Here is a 27,904-nt window from a genome sequence, read left to right on the forward strand (position 1 = left end):
AAAAAAAAGATTAGCATAAGTCAGGTGTTTCACAGAGAAGGTATTTGATAAGAACATTTAGAATTTTAAAGGAGGGTGGGAGAGGAGAAAGGCACATTACAAGCAGCAATAAAAATTAGCCAGGTAGAAATCAAATATCGGAAAGGAATTTATAGGAAAAAATTATAAGAAACAGACAATTCAGGGGAGATCTACATGAATTTCTCTCTACGCATGATTGAGTCAGACTCCAGTTAAAAAAAAAAAACAAATGTAAAAAATGGATTTTCAAAATCACATTTCTATTGCTGGATTATTTATTCCTTGCTAGTCTTATCACTAGGAATACTAAAAATATAGTAATATCTAAAAGAAGAATGTCTTAGCACAGAAAGATGAGATTATAAAAACTAGATATAATAGATTTATTTCAATTGGCCAAGCTATATTTTTTATATTCATGTACTTGTGTGTGTATATATAAATTTAAAAACAATAATGCATCATGCTCTTTCCAAACCCAAACCTGAAAAGAAAAAGTAATGCTTGAGCATCTTCTCTGTAGACATGAAACTTAAGACTTCCCAGTAGCATGACAAAGCCAATACGATAGACCAGGAAACTAACGCTGATCGAGCCTACTATGCATGCCAGCTACTTCACAAATGTTTAGCCTTGGTAACAAGCCTGTGAGACAGATACTATATAATCCCAGCTTTACAGATAAAGAAGTTACGGCTAAGGCAAAAAGAAGTTAAATAATTTGTCTGACATTATTCATCTACATCATGCTGCCCATCCCCGGATGCAATCAATTTCTAGCGCTGTAGAAGAGTCCTTACTTAACACAACATTAAAGAATGAAATAATTGTTTTAAAGTATTAACAAATTAGGAAGAAATCACCACTTCCTTGGCTAAAGAAGTGCATTCTCAAGTAACACTTTGAAAGGTTTTTTATTTTAATTTAGAGTCATGGATATATCTTCAGAATTTCCCATACTTTATATACTCAGGTGTTGTAAACTTGGCTGTGCTAGAGAACAAGTAAATCAACTCCTGAAACAATTTCTATTAAATATTTATATACAGTCTATGGCCATGCCACCCTGAACGTGCCCGATCCCGTCTAATCTCGGAAGCTAAGCAGGGTTGGGCCTGATTAGTACTTGGATGAGAGATCACCTAGGAATACCAGGTGGTGGAGGTGTTAAAAAAATAAAAAAATAAAAAAATTATAAACAAATAAATATCAAAGCAAACATACTGTATACATTTTGATATAGTCTATGAGATGAGAGGAAGAACTTGAGAAATGGGACTAACAGCCAAAACCCAAAAAATAAGCAGAAAAGTAGCTGTCGCAAACTCCATGCACATAACTCCTGAGGCAGGTGTCAAGGCGCCATTAGGACATCAGGCCAGAGGTTACTGCCTGAAAAGTGTGGGGGACATGAAGTGAGACTGCTAAAAACTGGTAAACTAAAAAGTGAGAGCTGACCAAGAAAGAAAAGGGGAGGGGGGACACTGACCACAGACTCCCCAACCACAGAGCAATCTGGAGCCATTCAGTGTAGGGCCAAATTCCCTCCACACTTCAATAGCTGCAGAGGGCATAACTAAAGTAAAATAACTGATGCTCATACTGACAATCTTGAGACCACAGGAAAAAGGTTAAGGTACATTGTATGTACTTAAAGAATTTCTAACTCAATTCTAAAAGAATTCTATCTAAATAATTTTGAATGTTTTTAAAGTACTTAATGATCTTAACTTTGACTATATGATAAATTCCCTTTTATTGAGCTTTGAGTCAAAAATATATACATATTCATTATGGCAGTATTTAAATCTACCTGATAATTTAAGTTTTCAATACTTTCAACTTTTAAAAATCTTGATAATGTAGTTTGTGACAAAGTATAATCAAATGCTGAGTTGGCAAGCTCCTGAATTATAAAAACACAGATGCAAGGGAAGGACTGAATCTGATAAAAGGAAAGTGCTCTGACTATGGTCTTGTCTTAAAACTACAATTCAGAAGCCAAATTAGGAAACTAATACTGATCAATCTATGGTATAACAGAAAAGACTGAAGATAAAAATTAGAATTTCAACTCATCAAATTATTTTTGGTACTCATTTAGTTGTTCTGCAATGAACCTTCCATTTTCAAATAATATAAAGAGAATGGACAGAGCCTTTGATTACATAACAAACAGGTACTTGTACACTTCTACTACAGAAAGATGGACTGGGCATAGGCAAAAAAAAAATATTAACATTTCATTTTTAAAAATTAATATGGTTCATCATATTTTCACTACAACACTTTTGCTGAGCAGTCAGTAGAATTTTCTAATATTGATTTGCAGCTACCTTTAGGTAAGAAGTAAACTAGGCAACTCTCTGTACTCTAAAGACAATTAAAGTTCACTGAAAATTGACCACATTTATAGCATTATGAAGATCACAGACTTGAGAAGTTACTATATTTGTTTATCCGACCTCATATACATAACATTTAATATGCATGCTGCACTGAATGTTGTGATCGACCTTAAATAAAATGCAACAGTTCTTATAATATACTTTTCCATTTCCAATGACAGTATTTTTAAAGGAGTATTATAAAATTAAAGTAGGAAAAAAAGCTAATTAAACATGAATTTGTTTATATATTTTAAAAAAGAATTAAAGGAGTACATCTAAGTAAATTGCTTCTTGGGATTCTTCAGATTTGTTTAAGTCAGTTGTTCTTTAGCATCTTAATTTTTAAATCTATTTTTAAGCAACCTTCTCTCCTCTTGACTTCTAATGCCTGTGTTTTCGGTGCCATATTCATTGAAAAATGTAATCCCCTTGGAAAACTTTTAACATTTATTTGCCTAGGCATTTTCTAGAATTTTAAGAATGGAACAAGTATTAGAGAGACACAGAATAAATCAGAACCTGCCCATGATCTTGACTGACTCATTTACTGATCCAGATCAGGATGTATGACTCTTCAATCGCACGTAATTTTGTTCCCCTGATAAATGTCTGTACTATTTTTGTCCCAGGGAAGTCATTTCTATATTTTTCCCATTCCTACTTCAAAATCTTTTTAAATAAAGTAAAAAAAAACCATTTTAAACAAGATCCCACTCCCCAATCCAGTTTCTCTACCTTTAAGAAGAAAAATCGAAAATTTCACCAATACCTTTTTTAACTTAGTTACTTACTTACTTACTGTTACTCATGGCACTTTTTAATTCCCTACATTTTATAATTCCCTGCCATCTGAACCTGTCTCTCTTCATTATCTTCCTCCTCCCTTCTTAATCCATTTCTTTGTTCCTAAAACCAGATACTGAAAGTGGGAAACATATCTAATGAAAGTAACATAACAATTATAAACTGCCAAAGGTTTTCATTAATTTTACTGAAATATCAACACAACTTTCTCAACATAGTTTCTCTCTCACTTGTGTTCTTTGCTCTTTTCTCCTTATACTTTTTGTATGGTTATAATGCAAACAACTCAATATCTTGGCATTATTTTCCATATGAAGTGCTAATATATCTTTAGGTGAAACAAAAAAGAAGAGATCAGTTGAGAACATTCTGCTTCCATAATAAATATATCTTACCTTTACAGCCTGAACACTGAATAAAAAAGTTGATGAGGTCAAGAAGTGCTATATCTCGGTCATGCTTGTATGACTCTATCCAATCATCTACCACCGACTACAGTAGAGGGGGGGAAAAAAATTAGCTTTTTCTAATGTTCTAAGAATGAAGTTTGATTAAATTCATTAAAATTCAACAAATGGTATTATATTAATTCAAATTAACATACTAAAATTTTTAACTAAATTTTAACAATAAAATAGAATCAAACTTAGTAAAATTATCATCTGATAAAGCATACTTTTTATTCTTAGTGACATTAATGATATCCAATAAAATATTAAAATTCATACCATACTACTTTTGGACTAAAATACTGTACTAAATAATATTTAAATATAAACACTGTAATGGAATGAAAATTAAAACTTTTTAAAAAGAAGTAAATGCCTGGGTCAATGAAGAAATGCAGAACAAAATAGCAATTTTTTAACAGTGAGCCCTAATAGTGCTGTATTGATAAGAAAGGCAAACTGAAGGCTAAATAAACATCAAAAGAAAGGACAGACAGTTCATAGATCTGGAGATTTAATATAGTTAGATGACAATATACTCCAAATTGATGTATAGACTCAATGCAATCCCTATTAGCTGACTTCTTAATAGAAAATGGAAAGCCAAACCTAAATGTTTAGGATAATGCAAGGGATCCACAATAGTCTAAGCAATCTTGAAAAAAAGAACAAAGTTGGAGAACTCACACTTCATGATTTCAGACTTACTATAAAGCTACAGTAATCAAAACAGTATAGTGCTAACATAAGAGCAGAAAGGTAAGAGTCAGAGGACTAAAACTGAGAGTCTAGAAATAAACCCTTGCATTGATGGTCACTTGATTTTTGACAAAGATGCCATGACAAATCAATGGAGAAAGACGAGTCTTCTCAGAAATAGTACTGGGACAACTGGACCCTATTTTACATACACAAAACTTAACTCAAAATGGATCAAAGATCTAAATATAAGAGCTAAAACCCTAAAACACAGAGGTAAATCTTCGTAACTGTGCATTAGGCAAAGCATTCTTACACATTAGACCAAAAGCATAAGAGACAAAAGAAAAAAATGAATTTCACTTATTCATAATTAAAAACTTTTTGTGTTTCAAAGGACTCCATCAAGGAAGTGAAAAGACAACCTACAGAATGGGAGAAAATATCTGCAAACTATAGATCTAATAAGGGATGTGTCCGAAATATATAAAGAACTCAGAATTCAATCATTTTAAAAAGGCAAGTAATCCAATTAAAAATATAAGCAAGGGATCTGAATAGGCAGTTCAATATAAAGACAATAACAAATATTGGTGGAAATGGAATGCTAAAACACAGCTGGTAAGAATGTAAAATGCTGCTGCCACTTTGGGACCAGTTTGGCATCTCCTCAAAGAATTAAATAGTTAACATGCTGACCCTGCAAATCAAATCCTAGGTATGTATTACCCAAGCGAAATGAAAACATACATCCAAACAAAAATTTGTACAAGAATACTCTTAACAGCACTATTCACTCTTAAAAGCCAAAAAGTAAAAACAAACCATATGTGCATAAAGGGATGAATGGATAAATAATATGATAAATCCATACAAGGGAATATTATTCAGCAATAAAAGAGAATGAAGTTATATTATAACACATGCCACAACACGGATGAACCTTGAAAACATAATGCTAAGTCAAAGAAACCACTCAGAAAAGACCACATAGTATATGATCCCATTTATATGATCTAGAGTAAAAAAAAAAAAAAATTATAGAAAATAGGTTGTTGAAAGGAAAAATGGCGTAGATGATAGAAGCTTTGTTCATCTTCTGGCAACCAAATCAAAGTTGTGACAGAAACACGGAGCAAACAGCAAGGAAAAGTCACTGGGGATCTAGACAAACAGAAGCACAACAACTAGGGAGAGAAATAATTAATCAACTTGCAACTGTAGAAGATAGGTGGGAGTGAAGATGCTAGGCTGCCCAGTCCCCAGTGGCTGAGTGGGACCAAGGTTACCGCAGCGGCAGCCAGCTGCTGTACACGCCTCTTAAAGGGGCCGTGACCGCAAGCAGGCTTTCACAGTGATGAACCTGCTCCTCCGAGCACCAACACCAGGTGGGCTGCTCGAGGGGCCACCAGGGACCTACATGGAACACTGAGTTCTTGGCGCAAGGGCAGGAGGAGAGGCTCTCTCCCAAACAGAAGTGCAGATGGTATCCACTGTTCCTCTGTTGAGCCCTACCCTCTCCTAGTGCTGGGACACAGCCCAGCCATAGTTGAGTCAATCATCGAACTGGATAACAGATAACAAAGGAACAAAGGTTGAGGTTGCTCTGCCCAGAGGATTCCCTGAAACTCTGCCTTCCCCCCACTCGCAACCCCACCCAATCCACATTCAGTTGTATCCTGGGTGAGTCAGGTGCTCCTTACTGAGCCAACCCCAAGATCCACACTGGTAGCAGCTGGCCTCAAACACAGCATCTGTGCATTGCTTGATGAATCTGAACAGGTGGCCCCAGAGGGGCACAGGCTGGGGCTAAACTTGGCCTGCAGCTGAACCCCTCTCAGAACTGTGCCCCTGGACACCTACTACACAAAGCCACACTAGTAAGACCAGGAAACTTAGGAGCTTTGATTAGTACATAGAAACAGACACAGAAAGGCAGACAAAATGGGAAGAGAAAGAAACAGAAACCATATGAGAGAACAGAACAGAGACTGAAGAAAAATGGAATCAAGCAATCTGACAGATGCAGAGTTCAAAACACTGGTTACAAAGATGCTCAATGAACATAGGGGAACTATAGTTGAACTCAGTGAGAACTTTAACAAAGAGATAAAAAATGTAAAAATGGAAATGGAAATTGTAAAATGAAACCAGCCAGAAATGAAGAACACATGATCTGAGATGAAGAGTATATTAGAGGATATCAACAGAGTGAATAGAGAGACTTGAACCACCGATATAGAGGATGGGGAAGCCAAGGACACTCAACCAGAATGGCAAGAAGAAAGTAACCAAGACTATAATGATAATTTAAGGAGACTATGAGACACTATTAAATGTAAAAATATCCATGTCATAAGGGCACCTGAAGGAAAAAAAAAAAAAAAAAGATGTTGAAGAGCTATTTGAAGAAATAATGATGGGAAACTTCCCTCACCTGTTGAAAGAAAGAGACACACAACCCCAGGAGGCTCAGAGTACCAAGAAAGAGGAACCCAAAGAGGCCTACACATCATCATTAAAATGCCAAAGGTTAAAGTCAAAGAGAGAATCTGAAAGGCAGCAAGAGAAAAGCAGTTAGTTATCCACAAGAGAGTACCCATAAGACTGGCAGATGATTTCTCAAAAGAAACTATGCAGGACAGAAGGGCTTGGCACAAAATATTCAATGTGATGAAAACCCAAAATCTACAACCAAGAATACTTTATCCTGCAAAGCTATCATTTTGAGTTGAAGGACAGATAAAGAGCTTCCCAGACAAAAATAAGCTAAAGGAATTTATCAACACCAAGCTAGTATTACAGGAAATGTTGGCGGGACTTCTTTAAGAAGAAAAAAATGTATCAAACACAGGAATAAAGAATGGTAATAACTAGATTCCTATCAACAAGTATCTCAAATAGAAAAGAATTAAGTGCTCCAATCAAAAGTTAGAGTGGCTGAATGGATAAGAAAACAAGACCCCTACATATGCTGCCTATAAGAGACTCACTTCCGAGTAAAAGACAAACTCAGACTAAAAGGAAAGAAATGGAAAAAGATATTGCTTTGATGGACCTAGAAGGTATTGCGCTGAATGAAGTCAGATGGAAAAAGACAAATATCATGATTTCATGTACAATTGGAATCTAAAGAACAAAACAAACAATAACAAACGTAGAGACAAACTCATAGATACAGAGAATATTTTAAGGGTTACTAAACGGGAGGGGGGTTGAGATGGTGAAAAAGGGCAAAGGGATTAAAAAGTACAATTGTACAGTTACAAAACAGACATGTAGATATAAAATGTAGCATAAGGAAAAAAAGTTAATAATGTAATAAATATGTAAAGGGGAGAAGGGGTACTAAATTTAGTGAGGTGATCACTTTGTCAGTTATATAGACCTTTAATAACTATGCTATACAACTGAAACCAATATATTATTGTATGCCAATTATAATTGAAAAAATATTCATTGAATTGTATAATGTAAATACAAGCAACTAATTGTCTATTATATTTCAATAAAGCCAGAAAAAAAAATTATAGGAAGTAGATTAGTGGTTGCATAGACCTGGGGCAGGTGAGGAGAAAGTGCTAAGGAGCAAGAGGTTTCTTTCTGGGGTACTGAAAAATATTCTAAAATTTTATTGTGATAGCAAAACAACTCTGGATATAGTAAAACCCACTGAATTTATACTTTAAAAGGGTGACTTTTATGGTATGTGAAATATATATATATAAATATAGTAATTTTTTAAAAATATGAACTAAAAAATAAAAGCAGTACTTTATTCCTTTGGGGACGGAAAAAAAAACATGAAATAGATAAAAACAATTTTTAAATAAACCAAACTGTAAAAACTGAGATGAAAAATGGCTAATATAAAAAACGAAAAGTCGGGAGAGAAAAATGTTTTAATTTATATACCAATAAATATGAAACTAGGTACAAAATGAATGAATAAAATATGTACAATTTGATGTATAAAACCAAATAACATGACTACACAATACATGAAAGAGGAAATATTATCTAAGAATTACCAGGCTCAGAGAGACTGACTGGAGATATCCTAAAACTTAACTGAATTTCTAGATTTCAGTCCTTTTCTATTATTTTACAACAGTTTGTGTATATTATCCAACTCAATTTATGAAAGAAACATGTTTAAGATTATTCCTAAATATGGTATGGGGAATAAATATCAAGAGAATGTATTCTGCGACTGTGAGAGTTTTAAAACATGGCCCCAAATTGTTTGACATTGTTCCCCATTAAGAAGTAAGGTCTATGTCCCCTTTTCTAGAACAGAGTGCAATAGAAATGATGCTTCCAATAGTAGGTCACAGAAGGCCATTCAGCTTTTACATTGGGTTCTTGGAGCACTAAAGAACTAGACGCTCCTCCTCAGGATACTCTCTCCAAGCCCAGAAGCCATACTGTAAGAAGTGCAAGCCACATGGAAGGAGCATTTGTAGGTTTTCCAGGTAAAAGTTCAAACCGAAGCCAACCTTCAAATCACTGCAGAATAGGCACCAAACATGAATAAATAAGTCTCCAGGTGACTATAGTTCCTAAATGTTTATGTCAACTCTAGGCAGTGAAGTTGTCTCAGCTAAGGCCCCAGATAACATGGATATGAACACAGATGAGCCATCTCTACTTAGTTCTGTCTGTATTCTAGGCCCATAAAACCATTATGTTAAAAAATGGCTGTTCTTTTAAGTCACTAAGTTTGGGGGTGGTTTGTTATACAACAGTAAATAACTGGAACAAGGGTTATTCTCATCAATAAAGATACAAAAAATATTTAATGAAATCTTACAAAAAGATTACATCACATTAAAAAGATCATCATATCACATTAAAGGTTATTGTTAAAGATCGAGTAGAGTTTATACTAGGAATACAAGACTGCTATAATAAAAGTAATACAAGCTAACACACTGAAATATATTTAAAATTTTAATTATCAAATAATATGCTATATACTTATTCAATAAAATTCAATATCTATTATCTAACAGAACTAGGGGCATATGCATGGTTTTGCCTTTCTTAAAATGTTAAGAACTAATTTAAAACCAATAGCCAGTCTTGTACTTATTTACTCCCACTTACAATTACTAAGATGGGTATATCCTGGGGATACAAAAAGTGAATTATACATGGTACTTGATCAAGGAATTAACAATCTAGAAGTAAATTCAGACATATACATAAATGTAATACAATATACTAAGTGCTCTCACGGAAAGACAAGAGTAAGAAATAGACTCAATAGGATGAGAAAGAGCCCAAGAATGCTTCTCAAAAGCACTGACATTTAGTTTAGTCATTCTTATGTGATATGGAAGGGAGGAAGAAAAGGCTATTCCAGGCAAAGAGAAAAACAAAAAGAAAGGTCTGGGGACAGAGTATATACTGTGGCTGGAAAACATCAAGTATCCCAAAAGGGAACCTGAGTGGCAACTTTTAGATAAGTAAAATCTGCTAAAGAAGCAGAAGTTTGTAAACAGAAGACTTCCTTAATCAAATTTGATGTTAGAAAGATAACACAAGTGGAAACATAAAATAAACTGGGCAGAGGATTCAGAGGAATCAGTGCAGAGATACTGTGGACATTCTGCTTCTAAGGGAGAAAGCACATTTGGAAATGGAAAAACAAATGACACAAAGGTACAATCTTAATATATGATAAACCATAAGCAACACAAAAATAAGGAAAAAAATGTTTATTCTTTAAACAGAGATATCATTAACAAAAAGAATTAAATATAAAGCTAAACCCTCACATTTTGTATTTAAAAATTTTGATGAGCCAAAAAGTTAAACAAAAACCCTATAGACTAAATAAAAATAGAAGAGCCTAATTAGCATGAATATGAGATGAGATTTTTGATGTTAACAAAAGTGAAAGATATCAAAGATTAATGCATCTAATACTTAGAGCAAATATTATAGAAAAAAGTATAACAAAAATAAAAAGGTAAGCAATTAAATTTTTTTTAAAAAAGGAAAGCAATTAAATGATATATAACTGAGATAATTTATCCCTTTGATAAAATTAACCCAAAATGGGAACTAGAGAAAGGGGGATAATTTTTTAATTAGGAAATGACTAAAACCATAGCACAGTAACATAAGACATTTTTTAATATCAAATGTGCCACAAACAATCAATTAAAACATTATGCAAAATCCACACCCTAATCACAAAGACATGAAAGCAAACCACATACAGATAAATGAAAGCGAAATTGAATTTGAGAAAATATGCTACTCTACACAACTGGTAATAATTCAAAAACTAAAATTCTTTTTGATCTTACATGTAAAAATGATCTTTATTAGCCCCAATTGATATTTTAAAATTTACAAAACCACATATATTTAGATAAGTCTATATTTATAAACAAGATTTGCATTTTGGCTATTTGTTAACAAAAAGCTTAAGTAGCTAGCTCTCCCTAAATCAACCATGTGTGTCTTTTGTTGATTAAAGTTAATTCTATGAAGGCAAAAACTATTCCCTGTTAACTTTTATAAATTAAATAATTTTATTAAACACGTATATTCTTTGAGTTGTTTATTAAATATTTTAAAACTATATGGATTTAACCTCCATTATAAAGTATAAATGCTACTGTCATAAAATTATGAAGAAACAGAATTAGGATGATTTGACATGGATATAACTCTTAACTTTTTAAGTCTTCTGCTAAAACATAGCACAAGTAACAAAATTTGTAATAACAGTAATCAAAATAATTTAAAAGTGGACGGTGATTATATTAGGTCATTCAATCAAAAATTCTATACAGGCAAAGAACTTCATATTTTAATGGCAGCTATATAAATTCAGGAGAAATTGAAACTTCATAGTTAGGGTTTACATAGGCATATTTTTAACCAAATAATTTATTTGGTGCCATTAAAAGAAAATAATGCAGTGGAAAATGACTCAAGACATGGCTTAAAAGTCTTATGTCTGAATAGACACATCTCTAGTTTTGGGACTAGTTTGCTGCTTTTTTCTAATAAGGAGTGTTAGAAAATTTTAAAACAATTAGAAAAATCAGAGATATATTTTATATAACTCATGTAAAATATATAAAGTTTAACATGTACAAATAATAAACTGGGAAGAACACAATAAACATCACCTGCATAGCACTCTTGCCCATTTTAACAACTTCAAACAACATCATGTTTTCCACTCCATTCTGCTGGTGATGACCATTCATTCGGTTTGGACCAGAAGGAGGTTTTCCTCCTCCATTTCCGCCTTTGCCCTTTTCTCCTGGGCCCTTTTTGCCTTTTTTGCAAGTCTGCGTAAAAGTACAAGTTGGTTAAGTTATATCATTATCTTTGAGAGTTCAAAATAAGGCTACAGAAGCAGCTGATAGGGTACTTAATTATGCTTAATCCTAAAGGAGAGTGCCATTCACATGTCATATAGTTGTGACATATGACTGTGACAGCCTCTTTGAGGTATCAATTTGTTCATTTATACTACCATACACCTCACATGACATTGGAGTTAGGATCACAGCCTCAGCAGAATGACAGACTACATGGGACCAAACTTCTATTCCTATTAGCTGAGTGATGATCTTAGGCAAGTTACTTGACAACACTGTGCTTCAGAGAGATTTCTAATTTGCAAAGTGAGAATAAAACTCTGCCTATTTCACAGAATTGTTGCTTTAAGCTATAGACTGGAATGGGTAGCAAGAACAACAAAACTCTTTATCAAGTAAGTAACTCATACTTAGTTTGACATTTTAACTTGATGCATATTCTTAGTCCTTATAAATCACTGTAGTGTGTTGACAAAGGATTTCTAAACAGCATGAATAGGTGTATTAACGTCATTCTTGTTCAGAACCCTCCCTCCAACACTAATTTATTATGAAATTTCAATTTATGTGAACACAATGGAAATGAAGCCCCTTTATAAGAAAGTTGTCAATTTGGAGGTGGGGGCTTCATAAGTAAGTGAAAAGGCTGCCTACATGCATGAGTTATAAAATATCTCCCACGGCTTTTATACCTTGTTATAGAAATACAAGTCATTCCCTAACTCGGAGTCCTCACTTATAAATGCCAGAGTTGTACTAAAATCTCTACAGATTAGAATAGTTAATTTCTAAGGTCTCTTTCAGACTTAACATTTCTATGACCTAGAACAAGAGTTTGGCAAACCTTTGTGTAAAGTACCACACAGTGAATATTTTAGGCTTTGCAGGTCACATAACTGGTCTGCCACATATTATTTTTTATAACTCTTTAAAAATGTAATAACAATTCTTAGTTCGTGGGCAGTACAAAAACAGGTCAGTTTGCAGACCTCTTATCTACAGTTAGGTCTACAAATTTACTTCCACTGAAAGCCTGTATGTTTCCATACTTTGCTCCATTAAAGGGTCCTGGGTCCTTCCTCTTCCTTCAAGAGCACAAAACCATCCCACTCTTAAAAAACTACTTTAAACCCCTTCCTAACAACTGAAAGATATTACTTGTTAATTTATGAGATTCAGTGTTTATAAACTTGTCATTAATTCCTAATTGTAAAATGAAAGGCTTTTTGTCTCTAGTAAAAGGAATTTCAGCAATAAGAGTGAAAGAAAAGATCAACTACAAAGAGTACACTAGAAAAATATAAAATGTTAGTGTTAATTAACATGGAGCTATATATTTGCAATTTATCTATCATATGCCTCAATATTCCTTGTTGGTATAAAAAAACTAATTCAATTAAAATGGTTCCGTGGATATGATGTGCTAGAAAAAAATGATGTGCAAGGAGTGATAATACAATACAGGGACATGCAAGAAGTAAACATGCTACCTTGAGTTCAATCATGTAAAGGAAAAAAAATCTCTAAAAAGACTATGAGGTAGTATACTATAGTGGATTAAAAGCATCTTCTTTCAAGAGATGTGGGCTCAAATTCTTGAACCACTGAGTTCTCTGGACCTTAGTTTCTTATCTATAAAATAAGGAAGTTTTCTAATCCACAGGATTATTCAAATATTAAATAACATAAAATTATTGGCACAGTGCATGGAACATATATAGGATAGTGTCAAACTATCCTATGGTGGCTCTCATTACTATAATAAATCCCTGATCTGACCCCTAACATCTCACTCAGAGGAGTGGCTATATAAAGTTAACCAAACTACAAAACTTTGAGGAGTCCTCTATGCAGATGCCACTGTGAGTCTTGTCCCAACTTGTAAATTAAATCAAAGTCAAAGTAGAGATTCAGGTTTGCAAGACGGTTACAAAACAAGAAAAATGGTTTTCTAATGAATAACCACATACTACCCACTAGAGTTAAGGTTGTCTTGAGATAGCCATGAGTTAACATTTTTACTCATTCACTTTTTCTGTTTCATCAAAATTTTTACTAAATTAAGGGACTAAGAAAGCATATGAAATTAGGAAACAAGTGAATTATATGCTCTCTAAGAATGTATTCCGTGTTGAACAAATTATTTTGAACTAGTTAACTAAACTGTTTCATACATAAAGCGGGATGTTATGATACAATTAAAACACAGACCAAAAAAAATCACTGATAAGAAAGCTGTTGACAATATACCACTGAATTTTTAAAAAATTAAATAGTCTGCATAGTATGATTCCATTTAAGTAAAATTCATGTTGATAGATAAGTACATGTACAAAAGTAAGTTCATCAAAATGTTTAAAGAATAAATTACCTCTGGGTGATAGGTTTATGTAAAATTTTTACTTTGTTCATTTCACATTTCTGTATTTAGACTTTTAAAAGTAAATGTATCATGAGAAAATACAAATACAAAATTCATCTTGGGAAAGAAAATGATGAAAAAAAGTCATATTTTGCCCAATGTATTTACACACATGCGCAGAGTTAATGTACTTTCCAAAACAGCAGAATGATTTAACCATTCACCAAGTTATCCAGAGCCCTCAGGTTACCCACTCATACTCTAACACTGCATTCTGTTGACTCAGAACTTCACTTTATTAGTTTATACCCTGGACATTAACTTAAAGAAAACAATTGTCCTTTGTAATCCATTAGATATAAGCTGATTGTAGGTTACATTTTGAGTGCTTTAGAGTAAGAATATTTACTGCTTTGCTTTACATTTGGCTATTCATTACAAACAAAAAAGCCAACAGAATATCACATTTTGCTTAGTATACAGTGCTTTACAAAATAAACTACTAAAAACGGTGTATTATTAAATTCAACTTTACAGTAGTGAAAATAGATAATCAAATGCTATTTGATCTAGAAACCAAAGAAACCACATGTGTTCAGAAGGCTTACCATACCAATCTGGAAAAAAAGGCGTTTTTAAAAGACAATAACATCTGAAATATAACTAAAAACTATATATAATATACATAAGTATATATATATATGCGCATATATGTATATGAAGGACCTTAAGAAAACAAAGCCACAAACTCTGTACATACTTTTCCTTTGCTTTGCTTTTGGTTTTTTCCTTCAATGTCTTCAAAATCTGTGTCAGAAGAAAAATGTGTTTCTGACTCCCTATGACAGAAAAATAAGCAATTATTTAAAACCTTCCTTAGAAATACAGATGGAGTTTCTAGTTTTTCCCATATTTCCAAAAAAAAAAAAAAAAAAAAAAAAGTTTGGTTAACTCATTACAAAACCCCATATTAGCATTAAATGCAATTAAGATGATTTTCTAAATCATACCATAGCACATCACCAAACATACAAAATTACATAACCAACTACAAAAAAAATAATCTAAAACACAAATGTCAAAACATTTTATTTTGTTAATTTTTAACCAAAGCATAAAAAGGAAATCAGTATCTCTCAAAATTTTAACCCTAGGAACTATAGTGTTCTGTTGTAATGGCTGGTTTAATTTTCTGACTCAAAGACCTGGTGTTCAGGGAAAACTGTATTAACACTAGACATTAGATGAATTTTATTAGAGAATTTTAGCAATACAAAGACACTCTGTCCTCTCCTACCTCAATCAAAAAATATTTATAAATCTATGTGTAATTATACAAAACATGTATTTCTAAAAGGTTGTACAAAACATTTTCACAAACTAAATCATTTGAAATACAGCAGGGAACTATGCTAATTGACCAAAATCCTTTACACAGTAAAGAGGAGGTGAGTTATAGTCAGAACTGGTTCTGGTACTAAGAAACTATGTGATTTTAGACAAGAGACAACCTTTCAATCTTCTTATCTATAAACAATGTATATGCAGGAAAGAATGAAATCTTGAAGTCTCTTTAATCTCTATGATATAAATCTACAGTTCTAAGAATTGTCTATTATTTTTGGAGTAAGAGGGGTGACTTCATATAATCTGGATTTTCTCACACATAAGCAAACTAATTTAAATTCACATAGGTGATGCTTCCTATATAAGCTAACATGGCTCTATCTATCTAAATAGTAGTAACATAACCTCATTTAAATGCTTTAAGGCAAGGCATGCTTGGTATTTGAGTCACAATGTATTTTAGAATTGACCCACAACCACAGAAGATAAAGGTTTTACCATTCTAAACATGTAAACCTAGTAACAGATTTGCTTAAAATATATAATCAAAGTGAAAGGCTATCTTTCTAAAGATAGTCTTCTCTAACTAGATTTCTTCTATTTCCATTTTTATTGCTACAGTAACCAGTTGTCCAGAGGCTGTAATGGTTAAGATGCTGAGGGGAGGTTACTATTTATAGCACTTACCTACAAAGTAATTTAAACAATGTATTGGAGACAGTAGCAATCCTAACTATGTCCTATAATGTTGTAAAGAAAGGGCCCATTTCCCAGGGTTAATGCACCAAAAGTTCAATGGCTATTTTAATATTAACCCTGAAACTCATTCCTATTAACATCTTAAAGATTGCTATCATCAGTATTCTTCTCACATGCCTACATGGCCTTACAAAAAAATTGAAACTGTTTTTAAACATCTTGGTGTATAAGTAATACTTATTCTTCTCAAGACATTTGTGGGACACCAGCTCTCCTAGCTCAGTAACTGCTAAAGTCGGCAATCACTAGCCTTTGCGATATTCCAATGGCCACAGAGTAATCAAAGGCTCAATTACACTCTTAATCCTCATCTCCAGGCTATATCCCAACTAGAAGAATAAGCCATAAAGGTTTGATTACTAACTGGGAAAACCTGAAGAAAGCTGGAGTAATCGGTATAGGAGTCTAAAATATCCTCAACCAGAGAATATTCTCGAGTCTTTCTCCATTGCTATCCTCTGCTTTTAAGATCAAAACAACAACAAAAATCTATCCTAGGTGGAACAGTTTCACCAGATTAAGCCAGATGGAGCATACTGGCTTAATCTCTGAGTGGCTTGAAACTTCATGAATCACCTTCACATGCCTGAATCTTCCACTCTTTTCTCTTTATCCTGCCCCCCACCTTACATACCCAATCAAATGCTATCTATTTTACCTGTACAGATCGATGCTTTCTTATCCATTATCCTATTTCAGACCCTAATTACTCAAGACAGTCTAACAGTCAATGGTCTAGTTTAAAATATTAATCTTTTTAATTGTCTCTAATCTTAACATATTTAAGAAATTTTGTAAGATAAGTTTACAATAGTCAAACCAAAATTTAATTTTTCTCAGACTATCCCATATCTTCCCTCAAAAACAAACAAACAGTAAAACAAATTTTCCTCAAAAATAGAGTCAATATACACTGGGAATGAAATCACATTAGAAATCATACTTTGAAATAATGGCAATGATATCCCAGTAGATCCTTAATCTCCAATGAAAATAAAAATTACTTTGTATATACCATCAAAAGCAGACAATGACTGCCATTATGTACAAGGGTATCTGTTTTCAAAATTTTTAGCAATTGGACTGTTTTCAAATCTGTCTTATATAGCAAATATAGTATGGTGTATGTGAAGTAAAGGGATCTGCAAGCAGTTTTAAGGTTCATTTTTCACTGAGGCACCTCGTGAAACTGGGGATTATGTAAGAAAACCACTATAATACTAGTAGTTCAAATTCTTTCCAACATCACCAAAAAGTTGAATAAGGAATATAAGCAGCTTTTAAGATGAAAGTGAAAAGAAGACCTATGATAAAGTCAATTCATGACTCAATAATCATATAATTTGTCTCTGCAAAAATATAAAAGGGTAAGACATATTCTTCATATTTTTGGAGAAACAAATCATGATTATTGAGCCATGAAGTGACTTTATCATAGGTCTTCTTTTCACTTTCATCTTAAAAGCTGCCTATATATTCCTTATTCAACTTTTTGGTGATGTTGGAAAGAATTTGTCCTACCCTTTTAGATTTGTTTTAGCCTATGATTGGATTTTATAATAGAAAGCTGACATTCCATCTTAAATAATACTGCATGGTATATATTCCTTACTAATGAGAAAGCTTAACTTTTTAAGACTTTCATGACACTCCCTCAAAGCAATTGCTATTTTGTAAAACCAAGTATGGACTCAACTGCACAGCAAAAGTAATAAATTGTGCAGTATCTAAATTAAAAAATACATTTAAAATGTAGTACAAAAAAAGCATGGAATAATTACCCTTATAGAACCTAATGAGGGTTAATATAAACTGTTTAAAGTATACTTACTATCCTTTATCTTACACACTAAATCTCAAGCAGGAGCAATTTTAACTGAAGTTAATACATTTCTTATTTTGTGGAAAAACGAGCATTTAAAAAATCATAATATACTTACTGTAGTAGATTAAAATCAGTTGGAATTTCTGGAGCTGCTATCATTTCTTTATCATCTTCTGGAACGCCCCAATGTCAGAAATATATTCATATATTTACGTGGGTAAAACGATGGTTTGCTTCGTTCTTCTAAGATAGACAATTCCTTTGGGGGGGGGAGTGCCGTATTTATTATAAATACACCAAAAATACTGGGAAGGGTGTCTACATTTAAAAAAAAAAACTAAATCCCCCTGTGCCTGCTAATGTTTTTCAGTAAATAAGATTTCTTTCCCTTGCATTTGACTGCTCTTTCTTGATACAGATTTGTTACAACTATTGCAGCCCCACAATAGTAACAATAGACACAAAGAAAGATGCTTGTATTACAAATTATTTTAAAATTGTTATGATTCTTTAGTTTGGCTTTAAAAAACATAAACCCTAACTAGGATGATGTGACTCTTTTGCTGGTCCTGAAATCTTTATTACAAGTTAAACCATAGTATCTCTGAAAATTCTATAACTTTTTGCTGGTGATATAGAGTACAGTTAAAAGGAGCTAATAAAAAACCTAAGATATAATTAAATAAAAGCAAGTTGTTCTACTGTAGAATAAATATACACTCCGAAGCCTGGCTCATTAATAAATAACCACTTCACGATAACACCACATTGTGTTGATTAGGGAAGGGGAAAAAAATGTTAGTTCTGATCTATTCCCTATTCCCTCAAGGAACTTACAATCAATTTAAATACCAATAATGTCATATGGACAACAGATTTATGCCATTCGTGACCCAAGTAAATGTAAGTTTGGCCATAGGAAAGGTATTATTTCTAGTTTTGAAGGTCAAAGATGCACTTCCTAAATGAAAGAATGACCTAAGAGCAAATGACAAATCCATAACAAAAAAGAGAAAATACACTAGGTCTGAAGCTCTTAATCTTAAACTTTCTTTTATAATTATCTTCTGTTTTTCTTTTCTTTTCAAGTGAATCTAGTACTTGGTGGCTACCTAAAGAAATGGCAAGATGAACTATGTCCAATCAAAAATATTCAAATATCACAGATTGATGAACTTCTAATGATCTCTTCCAACAGAGCAGAAGTTATAACAAAAAAACTGATAATTCAGTTTTTGCATTAATTCTAAATCTATAAAAAACATCATAAATAGCTAGTCAAAACACAGCATTTCCTAGCTCATTCTAATTAAGCTACTATTAATAGCAAAATAATGAGGCAACAGGAGAAATAAGAATGAATAATCCACGAATTAAGCCCTGAACAATCAAGGGTTGTCTAAACCACCACTCTGAGTTTATCTTGTTTATGAAGAACATTCGCATTATAAAGAATTTAGATATGTCTGTTAGTATGGTCTCCTCCTTGCATGAAATTATGGTCTCAGGACTGTTCCCCTCTAAGACCACTAATTGTTAATCTGGTTTTATTCTTATTGTAACCTAAAGAGTTATCTTAAGTAATATACAAGAATTCTTGTCATCATATGTAGGACACACCCTAACCTCATAAAACTCTCAACTTAATTTTAAAAGGATACAATTTTTTCAAGAAAGAAAAGAGTTTTGTTTTTTAAAGGGAACTGGAGAGGTATAGAGCTAATTAAGTTCTAACCAACAGGTCAGGTCATCTAAATGGCAAGATGGAAATAAATGCTAGCTTTGTCTGTCTGCCTACCAGCCCCCACTCACCCCGAGCATTTTATAAAACCAAACTTGCTGCATTTCTTAAATATATAGTTTTTAAGCAGATTTTAAAGACAGTGCATAAATACATTCTCTCAAGGGACAAAAAGAATGTATCAGCTCTGAAAAGTAGAGAGCACTAAACAAAATTAGTATTGTGTGATATAGTACATTCCTCTATACAGCACAAACTAATTTCTAGTGCACAAGAAATATTATCAGGTCAAATTATTTTGCTCAATGTAGGACTATACTAACATGTATTTGATAATTAGAAAACACACACAAAAGAAAAACGGAACTTATAAAGATGTGTCTCCCAAAGTACCTATATTTTAAAAAGAAATATTGTCTGATTTAGGAAAAATAAATCAATCAACTCCCTATCTCAGCAAAATACTTCTTTTAAAATGTTTCTAAATGTTAAAAATCCATTCAATCAATTAATAATATCTACCATGTGCTAAATGCAGTGTGGGGCACTGGGAATATAGTGATAAAAAAGAGAGAGATCGTTGCTGTCATGGAAACACGTGTTAATGGTAAGTGTGAAAATATGTTTATTTCTATGAAAAGGCACCTACCTCTACGGACACCTAATATTATTAAACGTAAGATACTAAATTCTATGTATCTGAGTTTTTACTATTTTAATCATTCTCTAAATAACCAATTTGCCACCAAAATAAGTTCTTCATAGTTCAAAAATTATATATATTAAAGATGCTTTGTAATATAAGGGTTGGGGATCAATGGGTAAGTTAGCATTTTTTTTTTTTTAAGAACGTAAACTTTATCTGCAGGAAGAACTGAGAATTTTCTCCTTTTTAAATGTCTACAGTTGTAATATAAATACAATTTGCTTCCCTCAAAGACTTAATTAAAAATCTTACATTCACATAGTCTTTAAATGTACTTAATACCATTTGACTTATGTTGGGAAACCTCAAACTGTAGGAATATGTAATGCTCAATAAAAGTATGAGTTTTACCTTACCACACCACTTCTGGCCTACTGTAGTTATTCATTTTTTAAAAAATATGCTCCAAGATCACAAGGTGGAGCTCTCACCTAGTGTCAAGGAAAATCTTTTGAGATTTTTATCACTTGTACCAATTCTCTATAACTGCTTTTAAAGAGTTAACATTCCAACAGCTTTGGAGGATAAAGCATAAAAATGAAATTTGCTTTAACTCTCAATTACTATTTTCCTTTTGGGAAAAAATACATTCAATAACAACTAGCTTCTGCTTACTGAAAACTAAGCAAACACGTTCGTACATAGGTTACATAATATACTATAAAACCACTTCCTTTGGCTCAAGTATACAGTATACAGCCATTAAAGGTTTGTTATATATATATATTCATATATAATTACTGGATTAAAAGGTAATAGGTCATTATAGACTAATTCTATATGTTAAATTCAAGTAAACACTCAGAGGCCTTGCCTTATAGCCTGTTACTCAAAGTTTAGATTCTACGTTAAATTAATCCAATAACAAAAAATTTTCATCTTCCTCTTCTGAAAATCTGTTGGATTCCTATTACTGTAGCATATAAACATAAATATATAAAAATTATACATAATTATGCTTGCATCTTTAACTCCAAATGACTTGCTAAATTCATTATAATTCCTCTCTCAGAAAAAGTAAAAACACTAAAAAACCTGGTTTTCTTTAATATTGTCTAAAAATCTTAAATTTTGGTTTTCATAAAATAATTGTTTCAAAGTTCTCTTAATTCAAACCAAGTGGTCTCAAGATAGAAAATAAACTACAAAACACAGCCATTCACTAAATAAGGTCCCTCAGAATCCACGTATTATTGAGAAGTGGGGGGGAGCATCTAAAGTACCTGGTGTGTTCTTTCCCTAAAACTGCAGAAATATTCGACTGTTAAAAGCTAGCAAAACAAATTCAGCACATACACCACATGCTACCCCCTTATCTTAACACTCTCTCCCAAAAGGGTGACACCCTTCTATCTATAAAGATCACAACTAGGAAATGTATATACCCTTCTGAATTGCCGACATCATTATAAGAGAAACACTTAAAAACAGGAACTACCTAAAATGTCCAGCCATGGATTAATTTGTAGTAGAAAAATGTAATTAACATTCATACACTGAAACTATTTATGATGACTGTGTAGCAACATGGGTAGTTTATTACAAGCGCTATATTAGGATGCAATATTAAAGCAAAAGAAAACAGTTATCATACAAGAGTGGTGAAAATGTAATTTATATTTTAATTTACAATTTTATTGTTAGTATGAGAAAAGGTAAATTATAAGGATGAAAATTTACTTTTTAATGTCCTCTTTTAAAATCTGAACTACCCGAGAAATTACAAAACTATTTCTGCTGCTAACACTTGACTTATTTATATTTCAGGTCCCTAAACTCATAAAGTTAGGCATCTACAAAAAAAACTATGAGTTCTACCATAAAGTTATCTTTATCATGTTCGCCTACTCAATATTAGCAGAGAACAGAAACTTTCTTACAAACTCCTGACAAGACCCAAACATATGTTCCTTTTATTAGCCTATCTACTTTCTTAGGAGGTAGCAGACAAAAGTTTGTCATTTAGGTTGAGCCTGTGAATATTAAAAGGTAGACTAGTTCCTGATCAAAACAGGAAAGTCACCATCATTCCTTATGTCAAATGATGGTAACTTTGAGTACATAGGGCAAGAGATGAAAAGCTCATCAAAAATTTTAATTAGATATACATACCTATCTTCAAAAGATGGAAATCAACTACCCCTTTATTAATAACCTTTTAAAAAGATTTCTCGAAAGGAGATTTTTCTTCCCTGTTTATCTTCCCAATTCCTGCTAAAGTCTTCTGCATAAGTGACAGGGTGGAAAGAATGACAAGTCAATGATCATGTATACTCAGCCCAGTAACAAACTTTAACCTGAAAGTTTCTTGATAGCGTTGTTACATTACAGCTATCACATATATCATTTGCAAATATATTTTCCTTTCTAAATACCTTTGTGGAGTCCTAAAGAATTTCCTTTTTATTATAATAGTTTCGAGTGTACAACACTATAATTTGACATCTGTATAAACTACGAAGTGATTACTCCAAAAAGTCTAATTACTATCCATCACCATACAACTGACCCCTTTCACCGCAGAAGGGACAAAGAAGGTCAACTGTATGGTGCTACCATTTCTAATGGTAACACCTGCTGTAGTGCAGGAACAGGTAATCTGGAGAAAGTAAGACAAGAAGAAATCTGTTTATATAAAACAATTAATGACTCCACCTACATTTCCTAAATAATTGTAGGTTAGGTCAAATATCTGCCTTTACAAATCTAAAAAATAATATACAAAAGGAAGAGGGGAGGCCAAAAGGACTTTCAAAAATAACTAAGTAGAAAAACTGAACACACGTAACACCACAACACTTCAAAAACATTTACTTTCAGGAAGAGGGAAAGGAGCAAGCTAGGGCACAGTCTATACAGATATGGCATCACTGTACACAGCCAGAAACTAAAACCAGACAGAACTGGAACATCCATCTGTTTTCCTCCTATTGAAGGTGCTCAGCAATCTTTCTCATTTCCACATACCCCAATACTTTCCAAATGTGACTCGAGTCCTAAGCACAATTAGGATGACCTGGCCCAACCCACATACTCAGCTTGCCTCAGTTCTCGACCATGAGTTCTGATTTCTGTGGAAAATCTAGCACACCACCACTCATGAACTTCACAACAAATTAGTACAGCTTGTTTTTTTTTTTTCTTTTGAATGGGGAGGGAGTTAAGAAAAAGCTTCTGCCTTACTCCTGCAGATCCGCTACTATATCACCCTGTACTCAAGTTATATCCAGTGTCTGAATCATCCAAGGATCAATACCCTGCCTTAATCTTGCTGCAATGTATCTACCCAACCCCACACCCCAGGTACTGGAATCCTGCCCCTAAACCCACTCTCGAAACAGTCTCCCTGTGTCTCTCCAGTTGTCCTAATTTGAATGCCACAATACTGTCCTCTCATCTACCATACTGGCACTGGCTGTTGCTAGACACTGGGTACCTATCATACCTGATGGACAGATACTGGACACATATCAGCCATCTAATTCCAAGTCTCTAATTTCCCAGTTTGCCCTAACAAGCTGCAGTTGACTAGATATTATCTGGCCCTAACCCAAAATAAATATCAAAACAGGTAAAATATCTGTTTTATTATATACCACATCACCTTAAAATCAATCTCAGTCTGCCAAGGTCAACAGATAAATCTTGAGTAATTTTTAAAAGTATTGTTAATCCTCACTCATCTCACTTATACCTGAATACCATACTCTGCATTTAGCTTTCTGCACTGAGTTAATTAATACACACATACACATACACACACACACACACACACACACACACACACTCCATTGACATAACTTTCTGTATGATACGACATCATGAATAAACAGTGGTAATCACAACTGGGTATAGTAACTATCAACATTTCAGAGGTGAGACCGAATTCACTGGTATAAATGAATATCTAGATCTAAAAATCAAATTTACAACAATGAGCTAAATTCACATGTTAACACTTGTAAATGTTCATAGCATGATATAAACACAGTGCATTATTACCATCACAACCACTTCACAATGGGCACCACTGGCTCACTGACAGATTTCAAGCAATAGTAGATATCAAGATAGAATTCATAGCAAAGTAGATTAAGACAAGATGATCCTGCCTAGATTTGAAGGGAAATCCAAATTTTTATTTCACATACTCTTCAAATTGACTACATCAAACTTTCACACTTATTTATTCAATGTAGTAAAAAGTAAATAAAATATTGGGTCTTTATTAATTTACATGAAGATGGAGATATAATTCTAACTGACATATAATTTAGTTAATAAATAATAAAACCAAAGTGTAAATTAAACTGCTTTATAGACAATGGGAAAATTTAATCTAAATTTTAGAATTGCAGTTATTACTACTAAGCATATTTTTTTTCATTTTAGCATGAACACACACAATACAACATACATGCTACATATTTAATTTTTGGACTATCTACTTCTGATTAAATAACACCTTATTAAAGTATCTAAAATTAGCGTCCACTTGATAAAAAGCACTAACCTTTCTAACATCCACAGTACACAATTCGTAGGCTTAAATTATATTCATATTCGAGTTCAGAAATCAAATATGCTTCTACGATGAAGTTTATGAACACAATACAAGTATTACCTATTTCTTTATTTCACATCTAAGAGGTTGGTTCTTTGGTAACTCCACACAATGACAGGAGAGTCACATCTATGTTGTACTCTAAAATTTTAAAACTCTCTAACTTTAAGCTTTCCTAAATAAAGATTAAAACATGTAAACTACCTTTCAAAAATTAAATTTAAGCCAGATAAAGACACTACAAAAAACCTACAGACCAATATTCCCGATGAATACCAATACAAAAATTCTTTACAAAATACTAGCAAACTGAATTCAACAGCACATTGAAAGTGTTATACACCATGACTCAGTGGGATTTATTCCCAGAATGCAAGACTGGTTCAACATATGAAAATCAGTCTTTGTAATGCACAACATTAAGAGAATGAAAGACCAAAAAACCTCATGATCATCAACTGATGGGGGGAAAGCATTTGCTAAGATTCAACACTTTTTCATGATTAAAAAACACTCAACAAACTAGGAATAAAAGTACCTCAACATAATAAAGGCCACTTATGAATCACAGCTAATATTATATTGAATGATAAAAAAACTGAAAGTTTTCCCTCTAAGATTGGGAATGAGACAAGGATGCCTGCTCTTGCCATTTCCATTCACGCAGTACTGGAAATCCTACCCAAAACAAGTAGGCAAGAAAAAGAAATAAAAGGCATCCAAATTATATACAAAGAAGTAAAATGAACTCTGTTCACAATGAGATATGCCTTTATATGGTAAAAAAAAAAAAAAAAATACCCTACAGATTTCAGACACAAAAAAAACCTCTTAGAACAAATTCAGCAAAGTTGCAAGATACAAACTCAACACACAGAAAATCAGTTGTGTTTCTACATGCTAAGAATGAACAATCCAAAAAAGAAATTAAGAAAACAATTCTATTTCCAATAGCATCAAAAAGAATAAATCACTTAGAAATAAGCCTAAGAAGGTGCAAGACTCATACACTGAAAATTATAAAACATTGCTGAATGAAATAAAAGACACAAATAAATGGAAAGACACCCTAGTCATGGAAAGACTTAGTATTTTAAGAATGTCCATACTACCCAAAGCAATTTACAGATTCAACGCAATCCCTATCAAAATCCCAAGAGCGCTTTTTTACAGAAATAGAAAAATTCATCATAAAATTCAACAGCCTCCAAATAACTAAAACAATTTAGGAAAAAGGGAACAAAGTTGGAGGAATCACATTTCCTGACTTCAAAACATATCACAAAGCTACAGTAATCAAAACAGTGTAAAACGGGCATAAAACCAGACATACAGACCAATGGAATAGAATGGAGAGGCCAGAAATAAACCCTCACACACACATTCAAATAATTTTTGACAACGGTGCTAAGACCACTCAATAGGGAAAGAACAGTCTCTTCAACAAATGGTACTAGGAAAACTGGATATATACATGCAAAACAGTGAAGTCGGAGCATTCACTATCTCACAATATATACAAAAATTAATTCAAACGGATCAAAGACCTAAATGTTAAGACCTAAAACTATAAAACTCCTAGAAGAAAACAGGGAAGGCTTCATGACACAGGACTTGGCAATGATCTCTTGGATATGACACCGAAAATATAGGGTAACAAAAGCAAAAATAGACAAACGGGACTACATCAAAGGACACAATCAACAGAGTGAAAAGGCAACCTACAGAATGGGAGAAATATGTACAAACCATGTATTTGATAAGAGGTTAGTATTCAGAATAGATAAAAAATTCCTACAACTCAGCAACAAAAATGCAAATAACCCAAATAAAAAATAGGCAAAAGACTTGAATCAAAACCACAATGAGGTATCATTTCACACCCTTTGGGATGCCTACTATCAAAAAGATGCACAATAACAAGTGTCTGTAAGGATATGGAAAAATTGAACATTTGTGCACTGTTGGTAGGATTGTAACATTATGTAACTACTATGGAAAACGGCAAGGAGGTTCCTCAAAATTTTTTCAACAGAACTGCCATATGATCCAGAAATCCCCAGGTATATATCCAAAACAACTGAAGGTTGGGTCTCAAAGAGAGTTGCACACCCACATTCATAGCAGCACTATTCACAATAACCAAGAGGTAGAAGCAGATCACATGTCCATCAACAACTGAATAGATAAACAAAATACAATGTATACATATAATGGAATATTACTCATCCTTAACAAGGAAGTCTTGTCACATGCTACAACATGGATGAAACTTCAAGACATTATGATAAATGAAATAAGCCAGTCAGTCACAAAAAGACAAATACTGTATGATTCTACTTACATGAGGTATCTAAAGTAGTAAAGTCATAGAAACAGAAAGCAGAATGGTGGTTAATAAGGCATGAAGGGAGGGGAAAAGGGAGAGTTGTTTAATGGGTATAGTTTCAGATCTGCTAGACAAAAAAGTCCCAGAGATCTGTTTCACAATAATGTCAATTTACTTAACACTGCTGAACTGTCCACCTAAAAATGATTAGATGGCAAATTTTATGGGTTTTTTACCACAATAAAAAAATTAAATGTAAACCCCCTTTTATCAAGCAAGCTTCCCTCATATCATATAGACTCACAAGATTTTGTCAATCACCAATCACTGGAGAACACCTTCCTACTGAACAAGCATACTTAACTAATATCTTTTGAAATGTAATTTTATAAACTAAGACACTGATAATTGGTATCTATACTCTATTTTGACAAAACAGATTTTTTTTGTCTATTTAATACGGTGAAAATGAACCAAAGCTTATGTAACTGTGTGGCAAAAGATCCAGAGATATCTAGCTTTTCCAAAAAACAAACAAATAAACAAACAAACAAAA

General features: G+C 32.9%; 1 protein-coding gene and 1 pseudogene across 5 annotated transcripts in view; one reads left to right on the plus strand and one right to left on the minus strand.

Moving 5' to 3' along the window:
* The window catches only part of STAG2 (STAG2 cohesin complex component), a 119,213-nt gene that overhangs the window by 58,343 nt on the left and 32,966 nt on the right, over nt 1-27,904 (minus strand). For 4 of the 5 annotated variants that reach the window (XM_039874693.1, XM_039874694.1, XM_039874692.1 and 1 more), the window contains exons 2-5: nt 18,124-18,267; nt 14,838-14,916; nt 11,518-11,682; nt 3,611-3,707 (exon numbers count right to left, since the gene is read on the minus strand). The exons of the other annotated variant lie outside the window; for it this stretch is intronic. In XM_039874693.1, coding sequence (XP_039730627.1) covers nt 3,611-3,707; nt 11,518-11,682; nt 14,838-14,916; nt 18,124-18,167 — 385 coding nt within the window. In that variant the 5' untranslated portion in view covers nt 18,168-18,267. The remainder of the gene's footprint in view (nt 1-3,610; nt 3,708-11,517; nt 11,683-14,837; nt 14,917-18,123; nt 18,268-27,904) is intronic. 5 annotated transcript variants of the gene reach the window in all.
* Nucleotides 1,070-1,188, plus strand: LOC120612266 (uncharacterized; annotated as a pseudogene).

This window comes from Pteropus medius, unplaced genomic scaffold (assembly GCF_902729225.1).
Source record: "Pteropus medius unplaced genomic scaffold, Ma_sr-lr_union100, whole genome shotgun sequence".
NCBI lineage: Eukaryota > Metazoa > Chordata > Mammalia > Chiroptera > Pteropodidae > Pteropus > Pteropus medius.